Source organism: Vigna radiata, chromosome 7 (assembly GCF_000741045.1).
Source record: "Vigna radiata var. radiata cultivar VC1973A chromosome 7, Vradiata_ver6, whole genome shotgun sequence".
NCBI lineage: Eukaryota > Viridiplantae > Streptophyta > Magnoliopsida > Fabales > Fabaceae > Vigna > Vigna radiata.
The window spans coordinates 37,040,846-37,060,891 of record NC_028357.1 but is presented as its reverse complement, the minus strand read 5'-3'; the positions used below and the strand labels follow the sequence as shown (position 1 = coordinate 37,060,891).

The window sequence follows — 20,046 nt, the reverse complement described above, 5'->3', positions numbered from 1 at the left end:
AGACAAGTCTTCCATCATATTTACTGTCAAATGAGATTAATTTACAGTATGAGGTATTATTTTCTTTCATGACATGACACTCCTTTTTTTCTAACAAATAAGAAACGTCCATTTAAGTCTGATATACTTCAGACTTTAAACTTAGGAAAAAATTGTTTTAACAACACTTTTTTAACAAATTTTTTATAATACGTGACAGTTGTGATTAATCCGTTTTAAATATTTTTTTAAATGTAAATTCAAATAGATCAATAAAATAATGACACGTGTCATGTTATCAAAAAAGTTGTCAAAAAATATTGTCGAAATATCATGATCCTTAAACTTATCTGCAACGAAAGACATAGCTATCAGTTTTTATTAAAACAAGAAAAGTGTTTCTTTTCTTGTGCCCACTTTAGAAATAGAAAGAATATTTTGGTATATAAACCCTCCAAGAGAGAATGAATCAGGCGACGTGAAACTTATATATTTGTAAGAGAAAAACTAAAACAATTTGATTCTTATTATACTTTATGCAAAAACCTGTGGAAGAAATAATTGTCATGACAAAGCAGACTAAGGTACACAAGTTTGAGCCGCAGAGTGAGGCAGCACCTATTGTGACATAATTGATGAGTGAAGAAGGAGGAAATAGTTAAGACATTGGGTGTTTTTTCAACCAAGGTTCTTAATAATTTACAAGTAGGCTTTCACATCCAATAGCAAGGGTAGCCAACATAAGATTACAAACAATTTCCACAAAACACTGCTACAAATTTCCCATCCTTACACCAGTGTCTCGAGCATAGGGAGGGGGACCATTATTATTAGCTTTTGAAAAACTAACGTAGTAGAGCTCCGAGGTTATGCCTGTCAAAACAATGAAGGCTGCTCCTGCTCCAAACACACCCTTCCTCAAGGTCTGACATGAAGGGGCTCTCTCTCCCATCAGATCACGGTACTTGGTGTGGTATGCATTCCTCACTGAACCAGCAAGCAGGCACGAAGCAGCAATGATAAATGTCACCCTGGATCATGCATGCAACAACAACATTCGACATTTTACAGTTGTGTTGTGAACAGGGAAAACATCGTATCATGTCATGTCTTGTATGCAGCATTTCACCTTGTATATGCTTTCATCACAAGAAGTATTCTGTGATCATTATTAACTCACACCGCTTTCTTGTTTCAAGCCTCACACTGTCTAACACGTTTCTTCTGACACTACCACCTCCAACACTGGTTTAACATGTATCAAACGCTTTTTACTATACTATTTTTGTCGGTTTAGAGGTGACACTTTCGTATGGATGGACACATGCTGATATATATTGTTAACAAAATATTTATACTGTTATGTCTTGTGTTTCATGGTTGTTAATTTCGCTTATAATGATGATGATGATGATGATGATGATGTAGTAGTATATTTCATTTTGTTCAGATTTTTGTGCTGGAAATGATAAAAAAGCAATGTTGTTACGATGGAGAAAAAATTAGAGCAGTGAAAATGAGATGCTATCTATTTAATTTATCAAAGAAAACAGAAAACAGAATAAGAATTCCTTAAAACTAAATAGATCAGTTGATTCTGTGAATGAAATAAAAAAGAATAATTTAGAGCAAACATGTAAAGTTCTGTTAGAAAGAGTATGATCAAAAAATGAACACTTACCAACTAGTGATGAATAAGCAAATTGCCCATGATCTTGATCCACTGGGTCTCATAGCTTTCCCACAGCACAGACATCTAGTTACAACCATAATGATCACTTGACTAGCGACTAGGATGAACAATGACCCCACACCTAGGCCGGTTGCAATGTCAGAATCATATTGACAGTACTTTCTTCCCGCAGTGTCTTCAGATAACGAGGCCTGTCAGATCAACAAATAGTTACACTGAATTCAAGTATTCCAACACTCCATAAACTGTTTCTGGTTTTGAGTTCTCATCCCATCTCATCTTCGCACCCTACTATGTAAGGAAACTATACAGCATGGCGAAAATGTTGAACTAGTAGATATTAGTTTTGTGTACAATGAAAAGCTTTAATCCATACGAACTTTGTTTCCCTCAAATCACAAATAATGCAACTTGGAATTGCCGATGCAGTGAACTAATGTATTCTATGCAAATATCAGTAGCTTTTCACCCTATGGAATGGTGTTGTTGAAAAACATTCCTAAAGTTTTGCTTTCCATTTTCTAGAAGTATAATTCAGGATCCAATCGTGAGGTAACATTGAAGGAACAAGTTGGCTCAACTGCCAAATCTTTTAAAATGAGAATAGCACTCTCACGTTGATTCGACACCAGAGAGATTAGCTATGTCTGGAAATGAAGGAAAATTATAAATCCACGGCTTTGAATGATAGAAAGTGATTCTCAGCTGAAAAACAGTCTCTTTGTAGTTACATTGTACCATAGTAAAAAACATAGGAACCATATCTAAAACAAAAAGGAAAATAATATTTTGACACCAATTTTTTTGACACTGCACACGTGTCAAAATGTGGTTAAAACTTTAGTTTTTTTCTTTCAAATATGCCCTTGTCTCAGTTTTTTTAATTTGAGATCGTCCAACCACGTTTTGACACGTGTGCAGTGTCAAAATAGTGTCAAAAATTGATGTCAAAATATCATTTTCCAAACAAAAATTACACTCTAAGAAGAACAAAAAAGGGAACTTGATGCAGACAATATGCTAGCTAGACATTGAAAACAAAACATAAGTAAACTCCCTTCCCTCACAAAGAATTAAGTAAATATTTATGCATTAGTTGTTTTTACATCGGATAAAAAATGATATTAAAGTGTTTTACTTTTACATCTTGAAGAGCTTTTAGAAATAAGTTGAAACAACTTACAAATATAAGTTTTTGAAATACTTGCAAAGTGTCTTTGCCATAAAATGAGTATAAATAAGCCTTTCCAAACAAGGACGAATCTTTTTTAAGATCATCAACTTGGTGTTTTTAGTAGCATCTTTATGATAGAAGATGAAATACAGATAGGACTAGAATGAATGGCCTTTTGAATATTGGAGTTAAAGTAAGTGGTAGATTGCAAGTAAATTTAAAATTCTCTACAAAAGATTAGAATTTATTAAGAATGTAATAGCAATGTATAAATTACATATAATCCCCATTTCTTTCCGAAGTTAAATGTTTTGTCAATGAATACACAAACAAAACATATTTGGAAGCTTTTAAAATTAAGTCTATACAACTCGTGCTTGCCTTATAAGTAAACCAGGTTTAAATTTAGGCTTTCCCTTAGTTTAGATAAATAAAAGAGAACTTGTTTATATAACCAAACAACAGATAAAACAAAAACCTTGTGTTTGCAACTAAATAACTTGTTCAATGATGTTCTAATGTGTTGTACCTGAAGTGCATCAAATGCAACCTAAATGGACTGACCCTTCATAAGAACTTGCATGCCATCATTTCTCAGTTTTAAACCCATCATGGTGTAAAATCAGCTATATATCACTTGTCTTTTTGCTTTTATGAGGTAGTGTTAGGTAATGTGTTAAAATCAGATAGAATTTGACACATGAGTTTGGTCTATTTTATATCCAATACGTTTTATTCTAGAAATAGAATCAACACATCACACGTGGTTATAAAATGGTACATCTTCATTCCACTTAAAAGGAGGAAAATGAAATAAAGGGGAACTTAGAGTGTTCCACTCTGTTCTGTTCTGTTGTGTCCATCAGCCAAATGCTACTTTAAAGTTTCTTAATAATTAAGTATGAGATATTTCAAAGAGAAAAAGATGATGTGGAGAGGATTATATACAATTGTAGTATATTATTACAGATCAGATTCTGCTTTTCTAGGCATTGATTTCACAGTCTCATGAACCTTTTCTGGTTTAGATCTATACTCAGTAATGTAAACCAACTTTATATTCTTAACCACTAACTATAATAGGACAAACACTTGAAATTTCCTATATATTTTCTTTGATTGCCTAACTAATGCTTCAAATCATCTTATAGTCTTCCTACCCACTTGAGCATGTATAAGTTTTTCCATTTTCAAAATGCAAGAACAATAAATGTTTTCATTATTATATAATAATGAGTAAGATCAAACTATAGTACCTTTTGCTAGATGTCAAAAGATGTTCTTTTTAATCAAGTCTAGATAAAACTTTATATATTAATCTTTTACTATTAACTATTTAAATAAAATTAATCATTGTCATTTTTCTTGCTTCTATAGGGATTTATTTGAGAAAATTATTTTCACTCTAGAAGTGAGAAAGGTAAAGCTACAAATGTATAATTATAAATAAATAATCAAAATTAAAAGCTTTTAAAATTGAAGAATTACACATTACAAGAAGATTTTTAATCTTATAAAACGAATGGGTTTTAAATTTGATCTTTGTAAGAAATTAATTTAATTTCTCAAAAATTTAAAATCATTGTTTTTTATTATTAGTTGGTCTTCATTAACTAATTAAATTAAAAAAATCTATCTATCTCTAATTTTTTTACCCCTATAATAAATATTTGTTATATATTTAAATTGATATTGGAGATGAAATAAAAAAACTATATTTTAAATGAGTAAAAAATAAATTATACAAAGATGATTCATTTACAGTTAAATTTAATGAAACCAAAATCATACATCCCCCATTCTAAATCCATTTCAGTCTGCATATAAAGAAAAATAGTTAATACAAAATCTCTTATAATTAAAAAAAAAATAAAAGAGATGGAAGTAGTAAAAACATCAGGAATATTTTTTACTAAATTATATTAATTGAAAATTTCTTTATCAGTATGTAATAATCTAAAAAAATTATTGTAGAATGAAGAAAGTGTTTTATGAGAGTTAAAAGTTTAAAAAAAATTATATAACTTTTGTAAACAAAAAACTCACATTATTTCGTGTTATAATTGCATGATATAATAATACCTTCACTATATATGAAATCAAGGAAAACTTAGCCAAGAGAGAAAACAGACTAAAAACACAGTGAATTATCTGATCTTTTCACAGACAAGAAGAATATCATTTTCACCTTCAGGGAAGACCAATAACAATAAGAAATTATGAACTGAATTCATAAGAGCTCTTTATCAGAATACAGAAGTAAACCAACTGAATCCAGATATCAAAAAAAAAAAAAAAAAAAAGGATGGATGAAGGAACAGAAGAAGAAGAAGAAAGTAACTCACAGTGTTCCTCCTCTGTTCTGCAGCAACAGCAAGAGCAAAAGCAATGAGATCGAACACAAATACCACCGCCAATAACAGAGACGAAGCCATAACTCTAAATATTTCTTCAGAAAACAAATTAATTAAAGTCAGAAAGATTAAAATATTGAAAGATTTACAATAAACAGCAAGAGAAACGCACCACTTTGCTTTGATTTTTGATATGAGAGTGATGAGAAGCAAATGGGAGCAGACTAAAGAACCAAAACCATTAAAGTATGTAACTTTTGGATGTAATTTTAAGCTTTCAGATGATTTAATTTAATTCTCCAACAGCGTCTATCTTTTTATTATATGCTACTTTTTATTATAAGTCACATCTTCTATACATACTTCAAATTTAAATTATTTTAAACTTCATTTAAAATTCATTGAACCTAAATAAACATAAAAAGCTTTAAAATGCTTTAATTATAATAAATAAAAGTGTCATATTTAGATTTCTTTCTTTGCTCCTTTATTTAATTTTAATAAGAAAATATAATTACAGTGCTTTGGTGCCTAACAATTTAATAATAATTTCATGTGTCACTTTGCCTCACATCGAAAATTTTGTTTTCTAAGATATGATATGATCTTGATTTTGTTTTGTAAACCATAGTTTATATAGATTTTAATATTGTGCGTGTGGTTTGAGGGTATAGTGGGGTTTGTGCTGTCAGGGTTTAGTTGAAAGGTGTTGGGCGTGATCGGGTGTGTGCGATGCACATGATGATCAATGATGCTTCATCTCCCCTCGTGGGATTTAACTCGTTAAAAGCATGATGTCACTTCGACGGTGCGATTCACACCGTGATTTCGTTTACTGTTAAGATTGATGAATGCATCATCGGGACTATTTTAACTAGTATAATAGGATTTATTTTAAAATTATATATATATATATATATATATATTTTTTTTATTTTGTATTTTGTATAGATAGTAATTTTGTATTAAGTTTATTGAGTTTAATGAAGTTAGAAAATGTAAAGATTGAAAGGTTCATAAAAAATGTGTATTTTAGAATTCATTAAGTCCAATTGAAATTTGTCGAATGTAAAAAATGTTGATATATTGTATAAATTATGAGATCCCATTCCCTAAAGAGTGATAAGTTAATTAGATTAAGGTTTTGATGATTTTTTTTTTTATTTTAATTATATATAGAGAGAATTTATAATACATTAAAGGCATGATATGAGTTGTGTTGATACATATTTTATGTAAAGAATTTTTTGTGTTACGATAAGTTGTTTTTTTTTATGTATTTTTTTATTATTGATAATTATGAGATTCTTTAAGTTGACATATTTTATGAAAGTCAATACATTGTGTTGAATTCACGACTTATATTATAAGACATATAAATCATCAATTTTAACTCAAAAATTTTAAACATTTTGTGAGACTTTAAAAATATTTAAGAATCTCTTATGAATTACCATATTAAATGAGTTTACTATTGAATATTTCAAATAGATAATTGAAGAGATATCAATTAGTTATGAATGCATCCACAAATTTAAAAATCTTATATGAATGTAAAAGAAATTATAATTAAGAAAACAGTTGAATAAAATATCTAAATTTATTAGCGTGGAGCGTTAAAAAAGAGGGAGAATTGAGCTCATAAACTTCAATTACAAAAGTTTCTCACATTCATATTATAGTGTTCCGTGACGAAATAAATGTATTAAGTAATAATATAATCTATATTTTTTATTTTTCTTCTTTTATTATTGATGAACTTTTTGAAGGATGGTGATTGAAATGGTGGAATCATGAAATTTCTGGGAAAAAGTTGGTAATCACAGAATATGAATGAAGAGAGTACCAAACACAGGAAAAGGATAAGGATTACAAAAAAGTCAAACCTAAAGAAAAGTTGACGTGTTACTAAATGATTGGAAAAAAAGCAGTAACTTGTTAATTTGTCAAGAGCTAATATAATTTCTAAAGTACAAAAATTAACCACAAATTTGTTAACAACCCTTTCTGATCAAGAATGAAAAAAAAATAGAAATATAATTTTTTTAACTAAAGAATTAATAGAATTTATTTTTATTGAAATATTTTTATATTTTATTTATAATAGTTCATTTATTGTTATATTATTAATATTATTTCATTTTTTGTTATTAAGATTGTTAATGAAAAACATTGCAGGCTTCCAAAAACATTAAAAATCACAAATTAATTTATTGTATGATACATAATCGATTTCTTTTTTTGTTACTCATATTTATTTTTGTAATTTCTTTGTATTTTTCAAAGGAAATAATTATGTGTCTTTTCTCTTTTTTTCTATTCTACCAAATTCAATTAGCAATTTTTATTAAAATAGTTGGTTATGATTTGATATGTTGTGAACTTGGACTGGAAATTTTGCTTTGGTTGGAATGGTACTGTACTTTGTTTGTTGAATTTGTGTAGTTGAGTGCTTCTATAAGGGTGAGTCCTTATGAGCTTTAACATTGAGTGCATCTTGCTATCACCGAGCACTAGCCTTTCTGTTTTGTTGTTTTTCACATTATTTGGTTCTTTGATTTTGCTATTATGTTGTTCATGGTAGTTTTGATATTTTTAATAGGGTATGAATGGACGAGTTGTTAGACATTTCTAAGGAGGAAATCCCATTGAACGTGTGATTTCTTTAGCGTATGTATTGATGTATAAATTTAAGCAAAAAGATATCTTAACATTCTAATAAGCATTTACACTCATATAAAGTAGAATGAGTTATGTGGTGAAAGTAATAAGAGATCCTAGTATAAGGAGTTTTCCTCAGCCTAAGACGCAAAGGGGATTCACCTTCTGAGTGGTAGGGTTAAACTCATTAATAATGGTTTTATAGAGTAGTAGAGACCACCACAAGGGCATATCTTAGTAAGTTTGATATCAATGTATATCTTCGGATAGTTGAGTTTAAAAGAGTCTTTGATTATATGGATTATACATATATGACTTTTTCGAGTGCATTGTATTGTGATACAACATGTTCTATTAATATATGATTTTTCTTTTGCAAATTAGCTTTTTTCTTGTATGTATTGGGAGCCAACATGTATGAGACACCTCTAAAAGATGAAAAACTAGTAGATATAGTTATGAGAAGCTTTGGGAGCATGAGTGATTAGTTTTTGGTATAGGGCTTTTGTTAGTTTTTTGTTGTTGTATAAATGTCATATTATTATAATTCTATCTACTGGAGGACTATATTAATACACTTTACACTCTAGATTATATGTTTTGAATATTATTACGAAATGTCTTATTTTATCAGTTTTATGCTACTAAAATGTGATGTTACATTTTTTTTTTCACATGATTTATAAATGATAGAAGGACAACATTATTTCCAATTAAATTTTATAGCAGAACCAACTGTTCTTATGTTCTAAATGTTGGAAAGTGATAACAACACTTTTATGATGGCATAACAGGTCTTGTCCAAGTAAGTTGTCTTGTCCATCCAAATTTGATGGGTTGGGATGGAATTTTTAACCTGGTCCATTTTGACCCACTCTAATTACATTTAAGATAATTAATTACGAAACCTTAAATTAGTCACTGTAAAAATAATCAAGAAAAATTATGAATATTTGTAGCGACTTCCTCAAAAATTTAAGAAAAAAGAACTCATTTTGAAAACTAAGGAGAGTTTACAAATCCTTCAAAATACTTGTAAATACTTAATACTTGCATCTGATGGAAAAGAGGGGATATGTTTTTGAGATTAAATAACTAAGTTTTTAAACAAGAACTGTTATAGAAAAGGGTTTAATTGAACTTGATGTTTCTCATAGTCATTTCATTTTAATTATAACATATTTAGATAAAAGATCCAAGGTTGATTTTATTTTTTTCGTATTTTTTCTAATGTATTTGTATTGTTAATAAATAAGTTTAGGAATATACATTAAATGTATTTGATTAGATAAGTTTGACAGCACACAATAAATGAGTATATAAAAAAAATTAGACGAAGATAGTAATACCCATTAAACGAGTTTGTTCATATACTGATTAGATGAATATAACAAAATATATCAGATGAATCTAGCAATATGCATTTGACAAGTTTGTCCAAATATTAAATAAATGAGTATAGCAAAAAATACTAGACAAATTTCATACATTGATTAAACAAGTCCAAATGTCAGTTCACCAGTGCGAGCCGATCGTTAAGTTCCAAGGTCGTGTCCGCCAATTGCTTCTCGGATAATTGTTCCATCATATTCTTTTCATTAGAGTCAGATGGAAGTTTAATGCTTGGAGGGTTCGGTCTCCTTACGACTTCCTTTATAGGAGGACGATTTCTTGCCCTCCCAGTTGGATCTCTTCTTCCACTTGTCCACTTGGTCTCGGGGAGAAACGATGCTGATGGGAACCTATTAGGTCTCTTGATCGGTCGATAGAGGAGGTTGAGGAGCCAACCCTTGAGAGACGACCTACTATGAAGAGCTAGGAGGAGCTCTCGCCACAACAGGAACCGGGTGGTTTGGACCGACTACACAAGGAGGAGGCCTACTAGGAGCCTCGACCATTTATGTGTTACGGCTGACAGCTACTTGCTTAGCTACCTCCTTGAAGAAGTTCTTCTTTGAATTTTGGGACGCCATGATAGCTGAAAGAAAATAGAAATTTTGGCCAAGTTAAGAACAACGTTATTATTTATAAAAAAAAAGGAAATGTCATACTGACTACCTTAGTATTAAAGTCTTTCTATCCAAGGATTTGAATGAGTTGTCGGGAGGGAAGGTAGTGAGTTAAGTCGTTGATGGCCTTCACCTCGTCCAGTGTCATTAGGAACTTATGCCCCGAAGTCAACCTTTTCGGATTTTTAGTCTTATATAGGGGAAGCTTAGGCCCACCGTCCTCACAAAAATTTTTGGTCAATCAACTTCCTTCATCATGACCTTGAAATACTTGTGTCTTGAACCCTTTGATGGAAATCAAGTATAACTCAAATAACTGCTTCCCCTGCTCCGATATTATGGAGATCCAACCCCTATTTGTGTTTGGGCACGTGCGGAAGTAATGAAGAAAAGTGGCTGGAGTAGGAGTGAAAGTGGGTTCAAGGGCGACACAAATCACCACGAACACTTGCGTAAATGCCTAGTCGTTTAGATGAAGTTGGGTGGGCACCACGTTCATTTTCGTCAGCATGTCCATGTTGAAATCATCAAACGGGAGTCACACGTACATCTCATTGAATGGGTAAGAATACATAAAGAAGAAGTCATCGTGATTGCTCCCCTTCCAATGGAACACCTGCTCGTTCCCCCTGCACACCATCAACTTGATAAGATGGTCATTTTCAGAAGTCTTTAGAAGGCATATCTGTTCGACCTAATATTTTATCTCGCTCCTCATTCGGAAGCACTTCACGAACTCCTCACGTCGTGGGATGCCCAGTCATAGCCAAGGATAACAAGAAGAGTCTGGGAAGACTCCACTCCGTGGTTAGTTGCGTCGATCTCCGCGTCACCAAAAAAAGAAACTCATGACCCTAGTATGAGTATATTATCTACATTGGCCATGTTGTCAATAAAATCCGGTTGACTCAAAGATAAATTAAGAAATAGACCTTGACGCTGACGAGGCATCATCATCGTATCCTCGACCGCCCCTTCTCAAAGACCCCTCAAATGAAGACAAATTCACGATTGACATTATTACTTGAAAAGAAGATAACACTCGGTGGGCATAGAAGGTTGAGGAAAATAGTGAATATGACGGGGAAGGCCCACCCCTATTGATAGTTGACCAACCCCTCTCTCCTCGAGCAATATCAACTGTCAGATCAAGCTGAGATCCCACGGTCCAGATTACGTAAACCTGCGAATTCTGTCAAGCGCAAACTGTGAAGCGTTTCATGCCCTTTTCTAATGGTCATTTTTCATAGTAGGATAAACGACCTCAAACATTATTAATACCCACCAAATCGAGCAACCACTTTTGCCCATTTCACAAACCCCTTCATCAATTATTCCATACTCAGGCTTAGGGGGCATGTACACCATATAACCACCCCGTCAGTAGTTGATTAGGCCACTAATCTTCACACCTAAAGATAACTCCCAAAAACCAGACAATCATTAATAAAAGTCATTTGTAGATAAATCTCCTAACATTGATCAAACACAAATAAAGTACGTGTACAAGTAAAATATTTTTATCAACTCTTATATCATGATTAGCTTAATGTTAATTATAAATTCATTATAAAATCTATAAATACAAATTTAAAATAAAAAATAAGTAATTTAAAATATAAAGAATTAACTTTGTTTACCGAATGTCATCTAGTGACCTAAGTATTATAATATGTTTTTGTTTAAATAACCTCACGTCACGGTGTAAAAGAACAAAGAAGTAAAGCCTTAAAGGAAAGTTATTTGGAGTTTTAGTGAAGTATAGTGTGCAATTCTAACAATTAAAATTCCAAACTTTAAAATTCTGGAGTTTAAATTACACGTGAATAGTTTTAATTAACTCCCCCAATTTTATAAATATATAAATAGGAAAAACAGAGAAACTACATTTTCATTTAAACTAACGTTAAAAATAAAAGTTAAAATTCCTTGTGTGTTATATATCTTGGTTGTGTAAGAATGAATGAACATATTTGCTTTAAATTCTCCAGTCAATAAATGGACACTAAAGTTTACATTCTCCGGTCAATGAATGGACATATGTTTTAATCTCCGGAATTTCACACTAAATTTAAACTCCCATCAATTAATGGACATATATAGAGCTTGTTTGCACAAAGGGAGTTAAAATTTTACAATTTCTAAACCTATATGAATTTAAAATTTGTCTATATTTTAAATTTTGATACATTTTAATTTATAAGTTTTAAAAATAAATAAATATGTGTTAAATGATATTTTAAATTAACATTTGAAATAAAAATTATCAACAGTGTAAATAAATCAAACACTAACTTGAAATATTGTTTGATATATATATATATATATATATATATATATATATATATATATATATATATATATATATATATTTTAAAATTTAATTAGATTAAAATAATTACATTTATTAATTTTTAAAATTTAAAAATAAAATTATATCAAATTTGAAATATAGACAAACTCTTATTTTACACAAATGTTTAAGAACTAAAAATATATATAATAACTTTAACTTTAATCATTATCAAATAAAACTAGATTTGACTTTTAAAATTAAACACTTAAAAAAAGTGGACTTAACTCAATAAATGACAAATTTCAAAAATCAGATTTTAGACCTATTTAGCTTACCTATATTTAAACTTTTTTATGAACTTATTTAAATTTAGAAAAAAAATAGAACTGCAACTATTTTTAAGAGTTAAATATATTTTCAATTTTTGTATTTTAACACAAAATTAAAATTCGTTTGTATTTAAAATTTTAATATATTTTAATTTTAAAATTATAAAAATAAACTAATATAATATTTTAAAATTAATTATACATTAATTTTATTTAACTCATTTTATATTAATATTTGAGTTGTTTAAGATTTTCTTATTTTAATATGAATTAAAAATTATATTTAATACATAATCAAAATATATACCTAAGAAGGAATTTTAACTTTTATTTTTAACGTTAGTTTAACCAAAAAAACAAAACAGATGTAGCATTTCTCTCTTTTTCCTATTTATATATTTATAGTTAATTAAAACTAGGGTTAAATATATTTTTAGTCCCTATACTTTGGGACGATTTTGGTTTTAGTTTCTATACCAAATTTTTTTAACTTTATTTGCAGTTTTAAACGCGTTTTTCAGTTAACATTAACAAATAAAATTAAAAAAATTTGGTAAAAAAGACTAAAACTAGAGTTTTTTAAAGTTGATGGACTAAATTGTACACCTTAGTTTGAAAGAGAAACTAAAACCAAAATCAGACTAAAAACATGTTTAACCCTTAAAACTATTCACTTGTAAGATAAAACCTGAAAAATAAAATTTCAAATGTAAAATAAAAAAGAAAAGTGAAAATGCAATTAAATAGGCAAAACGGCGTCGCTAGGTCCTACTGTAGTTAATTTGTCGAGGAGAATTAAGGATCTCCTAAAACCCCTCTTCCCCCTTCATCTTGGACACTGTGTTCTGACCGACCCTGCCTCCATCCCTAGGCTGCTCCACCATAGTCCACCGTCTACCGCCGTTCACCGTTCACCGTTCACCGTCCACCGTCCACCGTGCACGGTCCATCGTCCACAGTTCACCATCCATCGTCCACAGTCCACCGTCAGTCCCTTTCATCACTTTCGCATTTTCATCTGCATTCCTTTTCGAAGTTCTGTTTCATAACTTTGTTCATATTTAGTTGATTTAACCTAATTTTCTATTTCGTTCGTACACGTTAGATATTAAACCCATCTTAAACCACCTAACATACATCTTCCGAAGAGTTATCGAGGAAGGTGGTTACGATGGTCGATGTGATAAATAGAATTAGCCGGATGATAAATAGAATTAGCCGGAGATTCGGCTCAATCTGAATTATGTGCCGTGCGATTTCTTTTTATCTTGGCACAATGCGAACTCAATTTGTTATTTGATGCTGTTTCATAGAACTGGCCAAGAATACCAATGGCTTACCGGCGTTGCCTTTTGATGAGAGGGAACCTTGTTGATCGGAGGTGCCATCCATCTTTCAGTTATGTTCTTCATAGCGATGAAGGGAGACAGGAAAAGTCTGAGGAAATATCATCTTCAGCAGGCGTTAGTAAGTTTGCCCAGATAAGGTCATTTGCAAGCTCTCTTAAGGGACCATTGGGGTTCTCCGCTCCTTCCCGAGATAGATTTATTTCTCCATGCACTGGATATGGTTTCTGCCGGTACATGTCGACAGTGAATCAGGGTTCAGATAAGATTGACAGTGTCTTACTCACTGATGTAGCTGATGTACTCACTGACACTACCATAGACACTATAGCTTCTCAGGCTGCCATTACTAACGAGGTTGCAATTGCTGCCGCGGATTCTTTTTTGCCTGTAATGGGCTTGCAGTACTTGATAGATGCTGTGCATTCCTACACTGGCTTAAATTGGTGAGTCTACGTGTGTGTATGTATTTATGTATAGACACAAACATAATCCCGAATTTTAATGGAATACCAAAACAGTCCTGAGTTGGTTTCATGCATGTCAAGTTGTCATTGGTATATCTTTTGCTTTTACAAGGGATTTGGGTTTGAACTTTAGATTATCTGTTTAATTATAACTTGCTATAGGCACTGAAGGTACTGAGTTTCCTTTAATATTTTCTAAATTGATATATCAGCTTATTTTATGTCAGTTCAAAATGTAAAGGGAATTTTTAGAGTTTCAGGATTATGCTATCGTTGGCAAGGTTGTTCTTACCCTATTTGTAGTATGTGATGTACATTCTGGGATTTGATTATGTAGTGGTGAATTCATTGATAATTCATAAATAATATATGTAGTATTTGGTGAAAACTTGACTTTCAAGGGTGATTGATAATCTCATTACTTCTTTCAGGTGGGCATCAATAGTTCTTACAACCCTATTGATTCGAAGTGCTACAGTTCCACTCTTAATAAATCAACTTAAGGCCACTTCTAAACTTTCGGTATATTATGCTTCTGTTAGCTTCATCCTTATTTCTTTCTAAAATAAAATAATGGCAATGCCTATTGTCTGTTCCTTCGTCCTTGCCACGTCCTGATTGGAGTGGACACAATTCATACATTTGGAGGGAACTGTTTCCCTTAGTTCACTTTACCTTTTTGGATTAAGATCTTCTTAGCATGGCTTAGAAGGTTAATTCTAGATTCAGACTTCTGTTCCATCTTTTTTATTCTGTTTTCTGTAACCTCAAGCTTTTTATATCAATAATACACTTTTTATATATTCTAATCTATTTTGTTACATAAGCTTACTGTTTCACTTATGCCAGTTAATGAGGCCTCACTTGGAGGAGATAAAGCAGCAGATGGACGGGATGGTAATCCTCAAATAATTTTATTTATTACTGATGATATTGCCGTGCTATTTTATTGAATATGCAAGTGAGCTATTTTATTGAATATGCAAGTGAGCTATTTTACTGATGGTAATCCTCAAGAAGGGAAAATATACTATTGCATATTATATTTTTACAAGGGTAATTTAGTAATAGAAAATTATTAATTCCGCTCCATTTACTATCCAAATAGTAAAATGAATATTTTTTTTCCCTTGCATCATAATGTATCCGAGCAATGGAAAGAGATGCTAAGACTGTTTAAGGTATGTTTGTCAGTGTTGACTAATGCTATGACTGTCTTCATGACAACTGACTGCTTCAATCAGTGTTGTTAACTCTGTCAAAACATGTCACTAAAATATATTCTGACGCCACCAAATATGACATTTTTGCTGCCATTTCCACCATCACTCCCATACCTTGTTGCCACCATTATCATCATAATAAACTTTTTAGCTATGTTGATTTGTGGTTCATGGTCTTCATTGTGATGGTGCACTGAAAAGCAATGTACAATAATGAATTCGTTATTCATCTAGATAATAAATGATCTGTGTTAAAGGAATAAATGCATATTCAGAACATACATTTTGTTTCTGGAGTTGTTTGTTAGTTTTTATGTTGTAAAATTATATTCTGTTCTATGTAAATGCACCACACACAGATATGAATTTATCTTTCGAATTTTGCATATTTATTAATATATTTGTATGTATGAAGAAACTTGATTGCTGGATGATCACTCTTCAATCTGTGGTATTTTAACTTCTAAACAAGCCATATATTCTGTGATATGAATTGCCTGTTGACAAAGGGCGTTGCAGTATATGTAAATTTTAACGTCTAAATAAGCAATATATTAATCAACCTTCAAATTTGCCTCATCTGTGGTATTTTGGTGTGATTTTTATGTTTTCGATTTTGTTGCATGTATTATTGAAAACAACTTTCTCTTTGATCACACTAACATCCAATTTTCAGGCTATGGATCCTGTAGCTGTTGCCAAAGGTCAGCAGCAAATGAAGAAGCTGTTTAAGGAGTAAGTGTTTTGATAATTTGCTTCTAAAGACTATCCTTGACATTATTTTCGTGTTCTATTCTTTTCTATTCTGCTTTCATTTTTACTGTAATGGTTGTTCTGTGTTTAGAGCCTATGACCTCTCTCCCACCTGCACTAGGCTGATCCTTGTGGGTTTATTTTATTCTGTTCTATAGCTGCTTATAGTATTTTTTAAACCATCCATTGTTATATAACTACTGCACTTGGTGATTTAGTATTATAATGTATCAGTGGATCAATCTTTGTGGTGACTTGTGAACTGAGATGGCCGTACCTGAGATCATTAAATAACCAATTTCTGCTTTTACTGTCATGAACTGCTTATGTTTCTTCACTTGTCAACTATTTTCATCTGATGGGAAGTGTTGCCGTTGTAGACAGGTGCTATCTGATATTTAAACATTAGTATCATAAAAAGGTAAAAAGAAATTAAAATAAAATAACTTGTATTATAAATAATGCAAGACTCAACTTATTTTGGGTTTTATTTTCACAGCACTTAACTAGATATTTTAGATATGGAGAAATATGTTTCTTAGAATTCCTTTGAAAGTTGTTATTGTAGAAAAATGTGCAACTTAGCAAATTTGTTTTTATTGTGTAAATTACGGAAATCTTAATTATCAATTGAATTTTTTGTTTTGTTGATTACACTACATACGTGCATGCATACACACACACACACTCACACACACACACACTATATATATATATATATATATATATATGATCTTTTACTCGACTAAACATTTTCTTTGGTTTTGATAATTGCAGATATGGTGTGACCCCCTTTACGCCATTGAAAGGACTCTTTATTCAAGGCCCTATTTTTGTTAGTTTTTTTCTTGCGGTAAGCTTTTCCAATTTGATATTTGACTTAGTTGTAAGAGTCTGAAGTGTTGTTATGTTGTTTCTATCCATTCTCACATTTGTGTTTCAAGATAGATAACAAATATGGCTGAAAAAGTGCCATCATTCAAGCATGGTGGAGCTTATTGGTTTACTGATCTCACAACTCCAGATGCCTTGTACGTTTTTCCAGTTTTGGCTGCATTGTCATTCTTAATAACGGTAGAGGTGAGTATTTTCTTTCATAAACTTTCTACTCTTGTAATAATTCTTTCTAGATTGACTTTTGTTATTCATGATTACATGCTTTTTTGAGTTGATTCTCATGCATTAATTCCAATTTGGACTAATTGATTTTCTCTTCCTTAGTGTAATATGCAAGAAGGGATGGAAGGAAATCCTGTGGCTGGCACCATGAAAAAGGTCTCCAGAGGTCTTGCGGTTCTTACGGTTCCTTTCACCATGGGATTTCCAAAGGTAAACTATCCTAGCTTAGTTTTTTTTCCGGAAAGAACAACTATCCTTTGCTTAACACTTGTTTTTGCATTTGAAATAATTGTTGGATGAACTTACAAAGAAACAGTAGTTCTGCCTGAAGTTTTATTATAAATTGTTGCATTCTATCTGTGGGTGGAACCATGTTTCAACACCAATTTAAATGGGTTTGCACACTAACTACATTTATTCTTACGTGCATCTGTGTATTTGTGTCCAAGTTCCAAACACACTGTATCGTTTGCTCATCTAGAACCATGTTTCTCTTTACAGCTTCATGTTCGCTTTCATTTGTCATTTCATATAGTTTGAATTTGTGCTCCTTTATGATTGTGCAGGCAATATTCTGTTACTGGGTTACGTCAAATTTGTTTTCACTTGTATATGGACTTGGTAAGGCTCTTGACATTTTCATTTGCAATTTTACGTCTTTTTCCAATTTTCACCACTTGAATAGGTAGAAACCTAAATTTCTTGAAATGCATTTTGCTTTGGGCCTTCATTCTACCATGCGAATCATGATTGCATTTATGTGGTCTTGAATGTATAGGGCACGTAATTGAAGAATCCATGGTGATCCAAAACAATCCAAGATGCACTTGCAAGTTACAGTCTTGCACTCTTAATACTGATTGATCTAATGTTTTAAACATATCAATGAAGTTGAATGCCTCTAACAATCATTCGTAGCCTGACTGACTTGCATTTTACTTAGTCCCTTCTAGAAAATCTGCTTGATTCCAATCAATATCTTCATACAAATCACAACTATCTCATTAGGGTTACGTTTTGTTCTCTCAATCTTAGGACTTTTCATAGCATTTCCATTCTCTGTTGTAGTCATTACTTATTTTTTTATTTGCATTTTATTTCACAAGCAGAATTTGCATACCATTCTGTCTGCAACATTTTCTCTAAGTTGTCATAATTATGGTCTTTTTTATTGTAATAGTAAGATATCTAGTTCCCTTATTATTACCCCCAGGATAATTTACTTGATTCAAAATTGAAGGATCAAGAACAAGATTAGTTTATGTAGTAGATAGCATCTTACTTGTGTGTATCGGTACTCTTACTGTAAATCATTCAGCTTCGTCTAAATTCTGTTGATGTTATTAGTACTGGAATTAAAACACTAAAATTTAATTTGAAAAGGAGTAAATTTGACATAAATTTAATTCTATAGTCATGGAACATGCTGTCAAAATTGTCCTTATGTTCAAAACTGAGAGATTTAAGGATTAAATTCATGTCATTTTTCTATGATGATGAAATTATTCCCCCCGATGGGTGGGTTTGAGCTGTGTTAAAAACAACTAAAGGACTAAAAATCTCTTAACAAAGGAAAAATTGCAGTAGGTCTATAAGACCCAAGTTCGAGGTTATGTTTCATGTATAAATTATGTTTCTAATTACTTATGTATCAAAACGGTGTTTTTCCACTCTGAACTGTATTATACAAACACAAGCTATCCTTGTTATGCACTTTGTTTTTTTGTTTTTTTTTTTTTCATTCTTAATACCTATTTGCTCTTGTTTCCAATTTTGCAGTGCTTAAAGTTCCTGGTGTAAAGAAAACATTGGGTATTCCTGAAATACCTGTTACTGGCCCCACCAGTGCTCCTCAATCGCCCTTTTCTATATTTCCCGCTCTAAAACAAGCTACCTCTGCGACAAATGAGTCAAGCCCAGTGGTACCTGATAAACCTTCAAAACATTCAAATACAAAGATATCATCTTCTTCTGTTATTAGTCAAAGGCTTAGAAGTTTAGAGAAACAAGTGAAAGGAAGAAAGAAAAATAAGTGAGTAAAATTTACTGTTTCTAGATTAGGCTATCGAAATACGGAGCAATTGTGCTCAGATTTTTGTTATATTTTATTATCCTGGGATGAGGAGGAAATTAGTTCAAACATTGAGTGCTGATAATTTTGCATGGGGATTTACTCATCGTGTAGCCTACGCACGGGTTTCTAAATTATCGTGTAAACATTGATTGCTAATAATTTATGTATTTGACAATTGGTATAAGTTTTAGCAAAAGTTTGATTATTTATATTTGGATACTTGACAATTATTTTTTATTAGACATTTTGTATCTTTACTTAAGACATCGTATATGCCGCACAGAATATTCAAGCTTGACAAAGAAATATGAAGAGTGTTGTGTTGTGAACATATATATTATAACAAGAAAATCGTTTCCTTAATTTTAACGCGTATTTCATAATTTTCTAATATATGTTTTTCCCCTCCTTCTAAAACACATTATTATTTACTCTTCTCTCTTGGATTCATTCTCTCGGTGCTTAATTATACTTTTGGAAAACATCTTGTTTGGGTTTTAAGTCACTTTTTTTCTACAATCTTAAGTACAGCACATTCTAAGACTAGTCACACGTAAATATGGTATGTT

At 31.3% G+C, this 20,046-nt stretch overlaps 2 protein-coding genes across 3 annotated transcripts; one reads left to right on the top strand and one right to left on the bottom strand.

Moving 5' to 3' along the window:
* Positions 1 to 463: 463 nt before the first annotated feature.
* On the bottom strand, positions 464 to 5,484 carry LOC106767421. Of its 2 annotated transcripts, none has more exons than XM_014652308.2 (4): positions 5,373 to 5,484; positions 5,192 to 5,295; positions 1,661 to 1,863; positions 464 to 1,010 (listed from the first exon to the last, which is right to left on the bottom strand). In XM_014652308.2, exons 2-4 carry the CDS (start codon positions 5,279 to 5,281, stop codon positions 752 to 754), a joined length of 552 nt encoding a protein of 183 aa, XP_014507794.1. In that variant the 5' UTR covers positions 5,282 to 5,295; positions 5,373 to 5,484; the 3' UTR covers positions 464 to 751. The 2 variants fall into 2 exon arrangements, with proteins under 2 accessions (XP_014507794.1, XP_022639297.1); XM_022783576.1 differs by having other exon boundaries at positions 5,192 to 5,285; positions 5,373 to 5,451.
* Positions 5,485 to 13,271: 7,787 nt separating this feature from the next.
* LOC106766934 (mitochondrial inner membrane protein OXA1) lies at positions 13,272 to 19,704 on the top strand. Its single transcript, XM_014651729.2, has 10 exons — positions 13,272 to 13,481; positions 13,809 to 14,287; positions 14,740 to 14,830; positions 15,158 to 15,205; positions 16,208 to 16,266; positions 17,062 to 17,137; positions 17,233 to 17,364; positions 17,506 to 17,613; positions 17,970 to 18,024; positions 19,183 to 19,704. Exons 2-10 carry the CDS (start codon positions 13,827 to 13,829, stop codon positions 19,437 to 19,439), a joined length of 1,287 nt encoding a protein of 428 aa, XP_014507215.1. The 5' UTR covers positions 13,272 to 13,481; positions 13,809 to 13,826; the 3' UTR covers positions 19,440 to 19,704.
* Positions 19,705 to 20,046: the final 342 nt, after the last annotated feature.